Source organism: Mesoplodon mirus, assembly GCF_964341445.2.
Source record: "Mesoplodon mirus genome assembly, chromosome: 3".
NCBI lineage: Eukaryota > Metazoa > Chordata > Mammalia > Artiodactyla > Ziphiidae > Mesoplodon > Mesoplodon mirus.
In genome coordinates, this window is record NC_138978.1 from 22313645 (window position 1) to 22330206 (window position 16562).

Genomic DNA, 16562 nt, shown 5'->3' on the forward strand with positions numbered 1-16562 from the left:
TGAATGCGTGCACAGTGGGTGGGTGGGTGCATGAGAGGATGGGAGGATGGCAAAGTAGATGGATGAATGGAACAAGAAATGGTCTTCCTAATTTCTGGGAACCAACCACAGGGAACATGTATTCAGTATGTAATTGTGTGTGGCCCCAAGTTCAAGATGGCATTATGCCAACTCAGACCCCACCTTTGGAAGCTGTGACACACAATGGGACGGAGCCAAGCACACGCAGGGTAGATGGAGCGGGGGGAGATGATGTGGAACCCAACAGGAACGGAGGGCGTAGGAGGGGCCAGTTAGGATTCAGGCAGACTGGGGTTGCTATGTACCCAACAGAGCACTTGGAGGTTCCTAAGGGTCCCGTGTGCAATGCTGCTGCCATGTCAAAACCCCTCTGTGGAGTTCTTCTCTGTTTGTTCTGGTCTCACCAGCCTTCCAGCCTGAACTGTACACACTGTCTCCCAATATCCCCCAAGTAGGTAGCTACAAAGAAAGATGAGCTTTTGGAAGACACTGGTTCTCGAGGTAAGCTATGAATGGCTGGTCCATGCACTAGAACCACAAGTTGGAAAGGCCCTAAGAGATCATCTCCAAACTGGGCCATTTTACAGGTGGGAAAACCAAGGTCCAGGGAGGGGAGATGACTTTCCAAAGTTGTATGGCAAAGAGTAACAAAGGGGACCCAGGTGTCCTGATTCTCACCCTAAGTTATGAGTTCATTAGTGCTCTTTTGCTGCACCCAGCAGCCCCCGTGCCCTACCAGTCCCATTAGGAATTTTGCCTCCCTGGGGGTGGTCTCACTATTTCCTCTGTCTCTACCCTCAGTGGAAATGAAGGAGAAGGTCAAACCTCTGGAAGTTCTGAGGTATCCCTCCTCACATCCCCTCCTTGGGACATCAGCCTTCATGGCCTGGCTCCTTGACCTCCCTGTTCATACTTGAGCTTGAGCAAATGCAGCAAACACTTGGCCAGGTGGAGAACTGGGGTCTCCAAGAAGAGGCGGGAGAACACAGACTGGGGACAGTAAGGAAAGGAGAAGAGAGGCTGGGTTGGACATTCACCCATCACCCACCATCCAGCAGGCACTGTGCTGGACAGTTATAACATCTCACTTATTCTCGTAACCCCACAAGATAGGGAGTGTTATTCCTGCTTTATAAATGAGAACACTGAAGCCTAGAGAAGTGGCTTGGCTTGTAGAGCCAGTCAGCAGGGAGCCCAAGATTAAAACTCAGGGCTACCTGACCCCAAAGCCCTTGCTGGGTCCTGAGTTCCTAGACAACATGCTCTGTCACAGACCGTCAAGCGTTCTCAGGAGCCACCCAGCAGGAGCTGGAGTTTCTCTCCTGAGGGCCCAATCAACAAGGTCAAGGCTAACAGGGATCAATGCAAAGTCCTGCCCTTAAGTTCAAAAAGACAGCTGCACAAGAGTGTAATGGAGTTCTGGTTACTGGACCGCAGCTCATCATAATACTGTCACCATGCATAATGCGGCTGTTATTGCCTTCTAGTTCCATAGCACTTTGAGTGTAGAAAGCCCTGGTACTTACCGATCTTAGGGCTTTGACCATAAACAAGCACAAGAATAAGTCAGAAAAAGGTTTGCGGGTGTCCCGACAGGGTATGGGTGGAGCAATGTGCTGTGGCTGCCTGTAAAGCTAATGAGCTATTTGTCTGCATTAATCCAGTGCAATATCAATAGGTTTTGTGTGCAGCCACTGTGCTAAATATATCACATTTTATCTCATTTAATTCTCACACAACCCTATGAAGTTTGTAATTCCTGTTTTACAGATCAGAAAACTTAGAAGTGAAGAAAGTTGACGGAGGTCACACAGCTAGTAAATAGTAGAATTCAGGCTCAGGTCTGATAATTGTCAAGAAAAATGTCACTCTGGAGAGTTCAGGCCCCCTCTGGAGTCATGTATCCAGTTTGGGGTGTTATATTTAAGGAAGACATTGACATACAGAGAAACAAGGAACCCATCCATGAGGGAGACTATCACCCTAAATATTGTCTGAAGGAGCTGAGAATATTTATCCCGGGGAAGAAAATCATCAGAGAACATACAGTTGCTGTTTTCAAGGGCAGAAAGCTCCTCTACTTAGAAACAGGTCGGGTTCACAGGACATTTGCCAACGATTTGTTGGTTAAGCCCAAAAGGACATACTATAGCCAACTGCTATTGCCACCTACTGGTGGGAGGTAAAATTGATGCGCTGATTTCAGCTACTGTAACTGCTGCACTCATAGAAGTTAACTTTTCATACATAGAAGGGCTTTTAAGCATGATCATTGTCCTGTATAAGAAGTAGCAGATTACCTTTGTGGGAAGAGAATTAGGACCAATGGGTTAAAATCACAAGGGGAGAGCTTTCGGTTCCAAAATGAAAGTTAATTTTCTGATAATGAAAACATAATTATCAAGGGACTGCTTGAGAGTAGTGAGGTTCTTGTCTGTGGGAGAAACCAAGTCATGCTGAATCTCCCATCTCTCAGGTGAATGGGAGAAATCGATCCCAATGTTTTGGTGGGTCTCAGGCATTCATGGCTTACCTATTCTGAGCTATACTTGGACGTTTGGGTAGGGGTCTGCCAGGGTTGATAGCATCTGGGTTGTCTTATCCAGGGAGGAACTTTTAGGCTAGGCCAGAGGGAAGGAGGGTACCACAGGGGCAGAGCAGAAGGGGGAAATATTTTGGACAGGTGGGGTCTGGCAACATTTATCCTCCAGTTATGGCCCTTACACTTGACCAAGGAACAGTCAGAGAGGGGTGGTTCAATGAGGTTCATGACCCTCCATCACGTCCCAAACTGACCTCCCACATGGGGCCATTTGTAAACAACCCAAGGAAAAAGTTTCTTATAGATTCTGCAAATGAGATTAAGGCTCTGCTGGAGACAGGGGTTCAGAGTATAGGCAAGGTCAGGGACCAGTCAGGTAGGACCAGTCTGGCTCAGGGTTAGATCAAGGGCTCTGGCTCTCTCTGCCACAGCCTGTGAGGTTTTTCTCATCAAAGCCCTACATTGATTTGGTCCCCAGATTCACTGGGAGGCAGTCTAGTGAGAGTTTATGGAGAAGGGGCTGTGAAATCAGACAGACCCTAGCTTGAATCCTAGCATGGCTACATATTAGCCTAGTGAGCTTAGATTGATTTCTTCTCTGATCTGAGTCTCAGCTTCCTCATCTATAGAGTGGGCACAGTGACTGCACCCTCCTAACCAGAAAGGTATGAGGATTAAATGAGACCTCCCAAATAAATCACTGAGTGCAGTGCCTGGGGCACATAGTATATTGTTATTATTATTGTTATTACTTATTAAATTAACCTCTGTCAGTAAAAACTAGCTTCACCCTCCCTGTATGCTCCCCCATTTTCTGTGGCCATGGATCCCGGTCATGGGCACATTTGATACTGAAATCCCCTGCTGGATCTCACTTGGTTAACAAGAATTGCAGGGGCCCCACACATGAAAACACCCACATCCTTGGCCATCAATGCTCCACCACCCTCCCTCCCACCTTCTCTGATGTGGTAGGAACAGAGACATAATTTAGAGCCCTCGGTCCTTAGATGGGGCAAGATATGCTCTGGGATTACTCACTGTTCTCTCAGAAAGAAGCGTAGCTGGGGCCATCTGAAAAGGAGTCACACCTGGAACTTGGCACCCAGGAGGTCACCCTGAAGGACCTGCAGAGGAGCCTGTGTCCTGGTGGCCTTAGGCGGCTCCATTACTGGTCAGTAGGTGTCTGTGAGTGCATGTGTGAGGGTTCCTGTAGTGACTGTTCATTTCCCCCCTTCCCCACCAATGTGTACCAGGGGCAGGTGGTGTAGAGGGAAGGATACAGTCTTTGAAGTTTGCAGAGCCAAGTTCATACGCCAAGCCTGCAGCCTCCAGGCCGTGTGAGCATGGAAAGTCTCAGGGTCCTCATTTGAAACAAGGGGAGAGGAAAACCTACTTTACATGGCATTTGCTAATTAAATCAGAGGATGGATAAAAATATCTGGCACAAGGTCTTGGCATGTGGCAGACACTCGGATGGTGGCTTCCATCATCTTTGTGCATGTTGGTTTAACGGGGGATGTGTCCATGGTAGGGTTTAGTTTATCTAGTGATTATGCCATCTCTCTCTCCTTAAATGACCTTTGACCAATGGCCACCTATTTGCCTCTTCTTTCTGTTTTTATTTTTGTTTTTCTCTCTTTTTTGTGTTTAAAAGGAATTGTGAGAAAGCGTTACTGGTGAGTGTTCTCAGCTTGGTGGGGATAGAAGCAGAGCGGCTGGGCAAATGCATATTAAAACTCTTTATGTGCTGAGATGGGGAGTGTGTGTATGTGTGTGTTGAGGGAGGGGTTCAGCCACCTCTCCTTAGGAGTAGGAGGGGGGGTCGGGGGCTGGGGAAGACTTTTATTCCATGTTCTCAAATTGGTCCATACCTATTTTTTTTTAATATAAATTTATTTATTTATTTTTGGCCTCATTGGGTCTTCATTGCTGCGTGCGGGCTTTTCTCTAGTTGTGGCGAGCGGGGGCTACTCTTCGTTGCGGTGCGCAGGCTTCTCATTGCGGTGTCTTCTCTTGTTGCGGAGCGCGGGCTCTAGGCGCACGGGCTTCAGTAGTTGTGGCGCATGGGCTTAGTAGTTGTGGTGCACGGGCTTAGTTGCTCCACGGCATGTGGGATCTTCCCAGACCAGGGCTCGAACCCGTGTCCCCTGCATTGGCAGGTGGATTCTTAACCACTGAGCCACCAGGGAAGCCTGGTCCGTACCTATTTTTATAGAAAGAATTTTTTTTTCCTGTTTTGAGCTCCTGTCTCTAATTAGTTCAGCAAGTATTCACTAATACCCACTAAAATCCTGAGGGCTATCTATCATTTACTGAGCACTTAAAAGCACTTTCCATACTTAACCTTGATCCCTCATTTCCCTTGGGAAAAGCTACCTCATTTTACAAACAGCAACCCCAGCTGGGAGAGATTCAGCCACTCACTCAAGTCCTTCCACTAGCAAAGGTGAGGAGAGCCAGACAGGAGTGAAAAGAACCAGAAACAGTCTCTACCTCAAGGACCTGACAGTGAACGTGGAAAGTTGACTGCCAGACACAGCAACTGAGACACAAGCTGTGGTGGTACTTCTTTGCAGGGCACTGCTATGGGAGGGTGGAGGCTAGCATCGCTAATTCTATCTGGCGGGAAGTCTTCCTGAAGGTGACTGGGCTGAGTCTGGAAGGTTCTGTTCCTTTTGGAGGGGGAGCGGGCAGTGGAGCATGGCCAGCAGCCCAGGTCTGTTTAAGGTCGTCAGGAGACAGGAAGCCCAGCCAGGCTGAAAGGTTGAAAGGTTGGCCGGCATGGGGACATCAGAGTCACAGACACGTCCTTCAAGAAGCCTGAGTTGTGAAAGTCCTGAGGATCGGGTTTTGGGGAGGAGGGGACAGACAAAGCTGGGGGTGGAGCAGTAGTTCAGGCAGAATCTCAAGGCTTAAAGGAGGGCAGAGAAAGTAAAGGCAGAGCCTATCCTGTGGATCAACAGGGCCTGGCCACACAGGGTCATTCTGAGGCTCTTGTTGGGAGGGTTGGCAGGGGAACAGGTCATAGCCACCAGAGCCCCCAGCCTGGCTGCAGATGACCTGACCCCACTTGGAGGGGTGCTGACCCCTGTTTCCATCATGAGCTGGCAGAGTTGGGGGACCTGGGAGGCCAAAGCCTGGTGCCGCAGCCCAGAGACAGCAAAGACCAGGAACGACGGGGGGGGATGGAGGGGCCCGTTGTCCCAGCAATTGGCAGAGGTTGGTAGGAGGAACCAGGAGGCTGAAATGGAGGGTGGAAACAGCCAGTGAAGGGCTTTCACTGCCAGATATACAAGTGTGGGTACCGGGGAGATGATTGCTTTTTGAGCCCGAGAATGAGATAGTCAAACCTACTGTCCCTCTCACTCTCACCAGAATGTGAGCTTCCGGAGGCAAGGAGTTTGCCTTTGGGCCAAGCTCCGCATCTTCGTAGCTGTGTGACTTTGGTCGATTCACTCAGCCACGCTGAGCCTCAGTTTCTCAGCAGCAAAACGTGATGATTGAGAGCATTAAGTGAGCTGACAGATGGCATTTGTGAAGACAGCCTTGTGCATGGGAGATGCTCTCTTCCCACTGAGGGTTCAGCGCAACCACACTTGTGTTCTCTCTCCTCCAGCCCCAACCCCAAACCACACTCATCCTTCAAGGCCCATTCAAATTCATCTCCTCCTTGAAATCATTCTTCACAACCCAATGGCTCAGGTCACTGACTGCTTCATAATCAAGGAACCATACTTGTTTCATTTGCTTTTATTCTTTCCTCCTTAGATTGTAAAGCTTTGAAAGCAGGAGCACAATTTCACGCACGGTGGTGGGGTGGCCAAAGTCCCACTAGCATGGGAAGTAGACGCCCAGGGTTCAGTTCTTCTAGGGAAACTTGGGGCTCCACATGGCGCTGGGGGCTTCAGTTTCATCAGTCAAATGGCAACAATAACCTCCCTCACAGTTTCCAGAAGATCAATGTAGACATTCTGTGTGAAACATAGTTAGGAGGAGTTGAATAGATATTGTTGAACGAATTGAAACTGCTTTGAAAAATGAAGTTCTTTACAAATGTCAGACCTTATTTTTAATTCCCCATAGTGTATAGTAAAAGGCCTTATCTTTCATTGCTGCTAAGAGAAACTGCATGCTTAAATATTTTCTCCTGTCATCCAGATGAAGACCAAAAGAGGCATCATACGGGGTTGTAAAGGTTACTCTGGTTTTAAATGATATTTCATCTTCCTTCTCAGCAGGTCGAGATGACCACAGCCACCCCTTTGGGGAGTACCACCTTCTTCTCACTGAACATGACCACCAGAGGAGAAGACTTTCTGTACAAGAGTAAGGTCAACTTAGCTTGGCGGCCAGGGGAGCGAGGGCGGGACAGGTGTTGTGGTCACCTCCTGGGGTTGAGGTCAAGAGCGTGGGCCCTGGAGACAAACTGCCTGGGTCTCAGTCTCAGTCATATACCAATTGCCAACTACATGACCCTGAGCACATGACTTCACTGCTCTGGGCTTGATTTCCTCATCTATAAGATGGGAATATTAACAAAGCTGCCACATAGGTAGGTGTGAAAGCTAGAAGGGATAATCCATGTAAAAAACGTAGAATAGCCTCTGTGCGTATGAAACATACTAAGTACCTAATATGTATTATTATTACTATTACTATTATTTTCATTAGGGAGTTTTGGGGCTTAGAAGGTGATGGAAATTTGTATCTCTTGAAAGATGGCCCTACACGAGTCACCTTAAAATGCAGCTACTTTCGTACTAGTTTTGCAAAGCAAAAACATCCCATCAACTTACCAAGGAGTAAATGAATGTAGGTAGGAAGAGTTAGTCCTGGAGAGACATTTGCCAAGAACAAGGGGTCCCTAGAAGGAAAAATTTGAGGACCATTCTTCAGAAAACCAACTGACTGTATTAGGTTAAGTTTGGGTCCATTTCAGTCATCTCAGGCGACTTGGTACATACCTCCATGAATGGAACAGGCCTCCTGACACACATGGAGCAGTGATAAACAGCTACAGGCTGGGGTACTGGCAGGAAGCTGGGTTAATGGCAGGATGTGGCTCTTCTATGGAGACCCAGAGAGGGTCGCTCTTGGGACAGGGTCCCACATGTTAGCCTGCTCTTTGCTGGGTGGGGAGACCTACAGAGGCCTGCTGAAATATGTCTCAAAACAGTTCTGAGAGGCCCACCTACAGCAAAAAAAGAAAAAAACAGTTCTGAAGTGAAATGCAGGGTAGATAGAATCACTGTCAGCAAGATGGGAATAATACTGTTTTTGTTTAACTAAAAGTCATGGTTCTCAACTAGGCATGGTTCTCAACTAGGCAATTTTGCCCCCTAAATAAGGTTGCCAGATTTAGCAAATAAAAGTACAGGGTACCAATTAAATTTGAATTTAAGATAAACAATTAATAGATTTAATAGATTTTTAGTATAAGGATATACCATGCAATATATTTTTTTTTTTTTTGCGGTACGCGGGCCTCTCACTGTTGTGGCCTCTCCCCCTACGGAGCACAGGCTCTGGATGCCCAGGCTCAGTGGCCATGGCTCACGGGCCCAGCCGCTCCGTGGCATGTGGGATCCTCCCGGACCGGGGCACGAACCCGTGCCCCCTGCATCGGCAGGCGGACTCTCAACCACTGCGCCACCAGGGAAGCCCCCATGCAATATTTTGAAATTATTCATTGTTTATCAGATATTCTAATTTAATGGGTATCCTGTATTTTATCTGGCAACCCTACCACCAGGAGACACTTGGCAATGTCTGAAGACATTTTTGCTTGTCACAACTGGGAGTGTGGGAGGAGAAGTGCTACTGGTATCTAGTGAGTACAGGCCAGGGATGCTGGTAAATACCCTGCAAGGCACAGGACAGTCCCCACAACGGAGAATTATGCAGCCGAGGTTGAAAAACCCACTGGACTCCCCAGGAAGGAAAGAAAAACAAGTAACTCCATGATGGATTCCCCACCCCCTCCCTTTTTCCCTCTGTCTTTCTTCCTATGAATAAATGCACAGTTGTTGTTGTTTTTTAAGTAAACTTTTTATAAAAGCATTACGTATGTTCCAAAAAGTGCCCAAATGATAAGTGCACAGCTGGACGAATTTTCACAAAGTGCACACAGCTGTGTAGCCAGCCCCCCAGATGAAGAATCAGGCCACCATCAGTGTTTCAGAAGTTCTGGTGCCCTGTGCAATCACTATCCCCCACCCACTCAAGGGAACCCACTGTTCTGACTTCTACCACCATAGATTAATTCTATCTTGGTTTTGAACTTTGTATTCATGGAATCATACCACACATACTCTTTTGTATCTGACCTCTTTTGTTCAATGTTATGTCTGTATGCACATATTTAATGGTTGCAACATAATGTATATGTATGTATATGTGCATGTGTATATAATATCATATTCTATATTCCACACTTTTCTATCATCGAAAGTGTTCCATGTACCATAGGCTTCATAATTATTATTTTAATTACAGTATATTTCATGGATAAGTGTGCCATACCTTATTAAACCCTTCCCATATTTAGAATATCAATAATGTAATAAACATTTTCATTCATATAGCTTTTTCTGTATTTGGGATTATTCCCTATGATCAATACCCCAGAATCAAATAGATCGGTTTAAAGCATGAAGCTTTTTTATGATTCTTGATGTTTTCAATATCAATTCTGGCAAGGCTGTTGATCTTGAACCTAATATTAGAGTTTGACTTTGGAACTGGGAGCTGATATTGAAATTAGAATCTGAGATATTAAGCTACAAGGATATTCATCATAGCCTTGTTTTTAATAGTGTAAAATTGAATGCAACATAAATATCCTCAGTAAAGAATTGGTAAACAAATTATGGCACAGGCAAACAGTGGAGTACTCTACAGCCTTCAAGAGTTATGAAGAAAAATATGTACTCACATAACAAAAGGATCAGGGTATTTTGTTGTAAAACGATATATGGAATATGGTTCCATTTTTATCAAGTGCATATTTTTCCATATTTATGAATATTTTCTTAAGATGGATTTTCAGACATAGGATTAATAAATTATTCTAAAAGATGATAGATAAATATGCATATATGCAAAAACATGATCCCATTGGCGAATGTATACATATGTAGACTATCAGTGGTTCTTGGGGTAATGAGGTCTTCGTCTTCCCCTCCTCTTTGGCTTGTACGTATATTTTCAAAATTATCTACACAGGGCACAGAGCTATTGTTGTTGCCCATGTGTGTCCTGTAGGGAAAAAAATATTATCTACAAAAACCACATATTACTTTTATATTATCTGAAAGAAGGAAGGATGTTTTATTTCACAAAAGAAGTTCAAAGCTATCTTGGGGATGATAAAAAGCAGGACTTAGCCTCAGGCAGGATTTTGGCAGGGCAGGTGCTGAGGATATGGCCCTCCAAGTCCCATTGGAGGTAGAGGTACACTGCCACTCTAGATGTGACTCTGTCCTGGAGTCGGCAGTGAGTATGCCAGGATTTCACATTCTCTCCTCCTTGACCCAGTGAGGATGCCAGGTGTTGTGTCTTCCTCCCAGCCTCCGAATCCTTCCTTGCATTTCAGTTTGCACATTAGCCATCTCCACTCCTCTCTTCCTCGTAGGTTCTGGAGCCATCGTTGCTGCCATTGTGGTGGTTGTCATCATCATCTTCACTGTGGTTCTGATCTTGCTGAAGATGTACAACAGGTATGGGATGCCCTGGGCTTTGGAACTCTCTGGTCCCTTCAGTGATGCCAGAATGAATGGGAACTAATGTTAGTGGGTGCCTATTATGTGCACAGCAGTATCTATGAGTCCATCATCAAATGCTCTAACCCTTTGTGGGTCCTTTTTTGCTGTCTGTTCTACTGGAAGAACTTCACAGTGACCATATATTTTTGTATTTGGAGAAATATTTTTAAAATATAATAATATAATGACAATGATAATAACCTTGAGCTGTGTAGTAAACTCTTACATGTAATTTACAGATAAGAGAGGAGTGTTTCAATCCTCTTCTCCTGGAGAGCCCTCTGCTAGGTTGTATTGTGTGGACCACATGAGTATTTGAGGTGACAAATACTGAAATGCACATACCTGCGACTTTACTTTCTGGGACCAAATAAGAGGAAATAGAATCATATAAATTGATTGTAAGAAGAGTAACTGCTGTGTTATCACCTGTAGTCACAGCTTTGCTAGAAGATTATTCTTTTCAGTGAATAAATCAAAATTAAAAGACTAAATTCAATTACATCATAGAAGACCTGGAAGCCATTAAAAAATATTGTAGAAATGTATAAATTGATGAGGAAAGTTGTTTACAACATATTGTCAAAATTTACAAAGCAGTATGTACATCTTTTTTTTAAATTAATTTATTTTTTGGCTACGTCAGGTCTTAGTTCTGGCAGATGGGATCTTTCGTTGCGGCGAGTGGCTCTTCATTGCGGTGTGCAGCTTCTCTCTAGTTGTGGCGCACAGGCTCAAGGGTGCGTGGGCTCAGTAGTTGTGGTGCGTGGGCTTAAGTACCCTGCCATATGGGATCTTAGTACCCCTACCAGGGATTGAACCTGCGTCCCCTGCATTGGAACGTGGATTCTTAACCACTGGACCACCAGGGAAGTCCCTAAAGCAGTATGTACATTATGATCATACACATGGGTTACGCACATGCACCCAGGAAAAGTTCAAATGATATACCACAAGGTGTTAACAACCAGTATGTCTGCATGATGGGATTGCTAGTAGGTTGGTTGGTTGGTTGGTTTTTGCAAGGTCAAGGGATGTGCTTCTTTATTTCTGCATTGTTCTTATAATAATATTAATGTATTTATAAGGGTAGCTAACATATATTGATCTCTTACTATGTGCTGGGCATGGTTCTAAGCTCTTTACATGTATTAAGTCATTAGTCCTTCATAACAGCACCACAAAGTGGGTGCTTCTATATCACCAATTTTATAGGTGTGAAACAGGCACAGGAAGATTAAGTACCATGCCTGAATTTACTCAGCCCTAATTGGCAGAGTTGGGATTCAAACCCAGTTCATCTCATTTCAGAGAAAATACTCCCACCAGTACACATATAATAACAATAATAACATTTCATATGTTATTTTTAAAAATCTTTGGGCTGTTACAGTTTGGGTCTATTTCAAACCAGGAAGTGACATCAGACCCCAAGTTCTACCCGCCATTCCTCTCCATCATTGCTGGAGCTCTAAACCCCTTTTCTAGGTTGAAATTTGGATGGAGACTCTACTCACCCCATCCTGTTTACAATGATACGTGGGCTGGGAATTGAGAAACCTGGATTCAGTCTTTGGTCTGTCAAAAGCAGGCAAGTTATTTAGCCTCTCTGTGCTTTGATTTTATCATCTTTAAAATGGAAGTGTCTCTAAATAGACATTTCTCCAAAGAAGACACGCAGGTGGTCAATAGACACATGAAAAGATGCTCAACATTGCTAAATATTAGAGAAATGCAAATCAAAACTACAATGAGGTATCACCTCACACTGGTCAGAATGGCCATAATTAAAAAGTCTACTGGACTTCCTTGATGGTCCAGTGGTTAAGAATCCACCTGCCAATGCAAGGGACATGGGTTCGATCCCTCCGGGAAAATCCAACAAGCCGTGGGCAACTAAACCCATGCACCACAACTACTGAGCCTGTGCTCTAGAGCCCGAGAGCTGCAACTACTGAAGCCCGTGCACTCTACGCCCACGTGCTGCAACTACTGAAGCCCGCACGCTTAGAGCCCGTGCTCTGCAATAAGAGAAGCCACCGCAATGAGAAGCCTGTGCACCTCAATGAAGAGTAGCCCCCGCTCGCCTCAACTAGAGAAAGCCCGCATGCAGCAGCGAAGACCCAACTCAGCCAAAAAAAAAAAAAAAAAACAGTTAAAAATAAAAGTTAGGGCTTCCCTGGTGGTGCAGTGGTTGAGAGTCCGCCTGCCGATGCAGGGGACACAGGTTCGTGCCCCGGTCTGGGAAGATCCCACATGCCGCGGAGTGGCTGGGCCCGTGAGCCATGGCCATTGAGCCTGCACGTCCAGAGCCTGTGCTCCGCAACGGGAGAGGCCACAACAGTGAGAGGCCCGAGTACCACACACACAAAAAAAAGTCTACAAGTAATAAATGCTGGAGAGAGTGTGGAGAAAAGGGAACCCTCCTCCACTGTTGGTGGGAATGTAAGTTGGTACAGCCACTATGGAAAACAGTATGGAGGTTCCTTAAAAAACTTAAAATAGAGTTACCATGTGATCTAGCAATTCCACTCCTGGGCATGTATGGAGAAAACTATAATTCAAAAAGATACTTGCACCCCAATGTTCATAGCAACACTATTTACAATAGCTGAGACATGGAAGCAACCTAAATGTCCATTGACAGATGAACGGATAAAGAAGATGTGGTATGTATACACAATGGAATACTACTCAGCCATAAAAAAGAATGAAATAATGCCATTTGCAGCAACATGGATGGACCTAGAGATCATCATACTAAGTGAAGTAAGTCAGAGAAAGACAAATATCATGATATTACTTATATATGGAATCTAAAATATGATACAAATGAACTTATTTACAAAACAGACTCACAGACATAGAAAACAAATTTATGGTTACCAAAGGGAAAAGGCAGGGGTTGGGGGAGAGGGATAAATTAGGAGTTTGGGATTAACAGATACAAACAAAATAGATAAACAACAAGGTCCTACTGTATAGCACAGGGAACTATATTCAATATCTTATAATAACCTATAATGGAAAAGAATATGAAAAATATATATGTAACTGAATCACTTTGCTGTACACGAGAAATTAACACAACATTGTAAACCAACTATACTTCAATAAAAGAAAAGAATAGGGGGACTCCCCTGGTGGCACAGCGGTTAAGAATCCGCCTGCCAGTGCAGGGGACATGGGTTCAAGCCCTGGTCCAGGAAGATCCCACATGCTGCGGGACAACTAAGCCCATGCGCCACAACTATTGAAGCCCGTGTGCCTAGAGCCCATGCTCCACAACAAGAGAAGCCACCTCAATGAGAAGTCCATGCACCACAATGAAAAGTAGCCCCCACTCGCCGCAACTAGAGAAAGCCCGCGCACCACAACGAAGACCCAACGCAGCCAAAAAGAAAAGAAAAGAATAGGCAGAAATTCTAATTCAACAACAACAAAAATGGAAGGTTCTCAAAGTGTGATAATTGTGTTATGGTTACATTGAAGAATGCTCTTGTTCTTAGGAGTATTTAGGGTTGAAGTGGCATGATGTCTGCAACTAACTCACAAATGGTTCATGATTTTTTAAAAAACTGTGTGTGTGTGTGTGTGTGTGTGTTTGTGTGTAAATGGGACAAGTAAAAGAAAGACAGCAAATGTAGCAAATTGTTAACAACTTGTCAGTTGTTTAGTGAAGGGCATTCAGGTATTACTTGTACTATTTGTGTAACTTTCCTGAGGATTTGAAATTTTGGATAAAGAAGCATGATAGGTCAACAAGATGAAATTTCATGTAGACATTAGAATGAATGATTGTTGTTAGTTATTGAATTTTATGGCATATGAAATGAAAGCCAGGATATATGTTTTAAGTCCATTCTCTTCTCAACTATGCAAAAAGTTCTTCAATATTTCTAGCAATAAACTTAGCAAGCATAATGGGCTACAAAATTTCACTCCCATTACAACTTTGAACAGAAAAAAAATGTAATAGTTTCATTTTGTCTTCAAAATAGCCACCTATCTGCTACTTTACTCATTCATTAATAAGAAAAAAAATAAAATTAAGTATCCAACCTAGGTTAAACAAAAAAACTGAAGGGTCAGACTACCTGATGTCTAAGATCCCTTCCAGTTGTAAACTTCTGTGATTGGCAATTAAGCAACATGATTTAATGATGCTCTATATTAATTTCATCACTGGAGCTGTAGTCACAGAGCTCATTCCCCAAGGCATATGAGGGGCAAGGCTCAGCCATGCGTGTGTATCTCATTACAGGAAAATGAGGACAAGACGGGAGCTGGAGCCCAAGGTCCCCAAGCCAGCCTCCCCTTCTGCCCTGGGCCCAAACAGCAACAGCAGCCAACACCCTGCAACTGTGACCTTCAGCCCAGTTGACATCCACGTGGAGACTCGGTGACCCCCCCATCCTGGGTGCTGTCTCGGCCACTGTCCAAAGAGCCTTCAGTCAAGACCAAGAAGCACATTTCTCCTCTGGCAGCTTCACTATGAGTTTGTTCTGGTCAGGTCACCAGGGGCATCTCTTATGCAATCCCTGATGCTTCAGGCAACCCCCAACCCCACCCTGCCGGGCCCCACCCCAGGTATGTCCCTATCCCTGCTGCCACCCTTCCAAAAAGCTGTGCTATTTTGGGAATCCACTGCTGTGGGTTTAGCTGTCTCCCCCAAAACACAATAGCTAGACAGACAGACAGACAGGCAGATAGCCCAGGAGTCTTCTGGTCAGGAGTCAGGGGTCAGGGCATGCTCCTTAGAGGGTCTGCCCTGAGGTCATATCAAAGGAAGAGCCATATCCACAGCTTTGTAGAGCAAAATAGTCAATCCCATAATCAGGCACAGGGGAACTAACTTGGACTAACTCACCAAAAACCCAGCTTGTTAATTTGTAACTTGTTCCAGTGCTAAATGACCGCTAGCTGGCTCATGATGATCGATCAGCACATTTCTCCCTCTTTAAGAAAGGTTTAGGGAAAAACTGGATTCTTCTCCAAAGGTGTCTACTTCTTTAGTAAAGAGTCAAAGTCGAAGACATAGGGTGACCTTGAGGAAGAATGGTACCTAGGATGAAAGCTGGCTGTAGTGTCCATGGGCCTGGAATAAGCCTGGTGTCTGGTCAGGGCCCCTCCCCCCACCCCACCCCCAACAGGGGCTGGATTAACCTTGACTCAGTCTCATTTCTTGGCTTCCCTCTATTTGGATTCCGAGCAATCCTCACTCTCCAGTTACCATCTTACCTCCAAGGTCCAGTATTTGGAGACTGATTAGATTACAACTCTATTTATGTTACCTCTGCCCTTCTTGGTCACCTTGCAAAGATTCAGGATATATTCAAAGTACCACATTCACAAACCATTCCTCTGGACAGAACTCATCTCTTTGACACTTTAGCCTGGAGAACAATCTACTGAAAGAGGAAAGCATTTTGGAATTAAGAAGACCTGCCTTCCAAGCCCTATTTCCTGGTTTTGTGGCCTTGGGAAAGTGACTTGACCCTCCATATTCTGTTTCCTAACATGAAATGGGAATAACGTCTGCCTCACTGGGTGACTATAACAAGCCAAGGACTTAGTAAAGCAGCTTAGGTAGTGCCTGGCACCCAGCAGATGCTTTCTAAATGGGAGCCAGCATTATTATTACGAATTTCTTCCACTGTAAGACATACACTTGTTCCCATTTTAATGATTCTGAAATCAGAATATGTCTTAAAATTGATGGGTCCACTAATGAGGTTGCATTTTTTTTTCTCTCTCAAAAAGCTGTTTTTTAGCCAGTTGTGCATTTTACAATTGAAGGCATCTTGGAAACAAGGTAATAAATCTGTATTCTGTTACAGACAGTGACACACTCTGACATTTAACCTTAAATTCTAGGAGTCTCTCCTTCAGAGGGAAATCCCTTTTGAGGGAAAACTGAGGGTCAGGAGGTAAGAAGACTGACACAGGGTCACACAGTTCATGTCATCCCACTATAAAAATGCTCACTTGAATATATCTGGAGAAATACAGGCAAATTCTTTCTCCCCAGACATCTCTTCTCCCTCCTGTGTTTAAATATCCACCAGACACTTTGCAAGGTACTTTTACATAAGTTATGTCATGGGATTTATTTTTCCCAATAACCCTGGGAGGTATTATTTTTCCCATTTGCCAATGAGAATTTCAAACTCAAGAAGAAAAAATACTTGCTCAAAGTCTCACAGCTTGTGAGACAGTAAGTTGCAAAGACA

At 44.6% G+C, this 16562-nt stretch overlaps 1 protein-coding gene across 1 annotated transcript; it reads left to right on the forward strand.

Annotated features, from left to right (window-relative positions):
- Window positions 1–6711: 6711 nt before the first annotated feature.
- On the forward strand, window positions 6712–14802 carry NCMAP (non-compact myelin associated protein). Its single transcript, XM_082613824.1, has 3 exons — window positions 6712–6892; window positions 10200–10284; window positions 14594–14802. Exons 1-3 carry the CDS (start codon window positions 6778–6780, stop codon window positions 14733–14735), a joined length of 342 nt encoding a protein of 113 aa, XP_082469950.1. The 5' UTR covers window positions 6712–6777; the 3' UTR covers window positions 14736–14802.
- Window positions 14803–16562: the final 1760 nt, after the last annotated feature.

What these genes read in the sequence shown, in the direction of transcription:
- NCMAP (XM_082613824.1), top strand. Translation starts at nt 6,778, where the DNA reads ATGATATTTCATCTTCCTTCTCAGCAGGTCGAGATGACCACAGCCACC. An exon ending in AGAAGACTTTCTGTACAAGA is followed by an intron (nt 6,893 to 10,199) that starts GTAAGGTCAACT and finishes TCTTCCTCGTAG; the next exon opens with GTTCTGGAGCCATCGTTGCT. An exon ending in TTGCTGAAGATGTACAACAG is followed by an intron (nt 10,285 to 14,593) that starts GTATGGGATGCC and finishes ATCTCATTACAG; the next exon opens with GAAAATGAGGACAAGACGGG.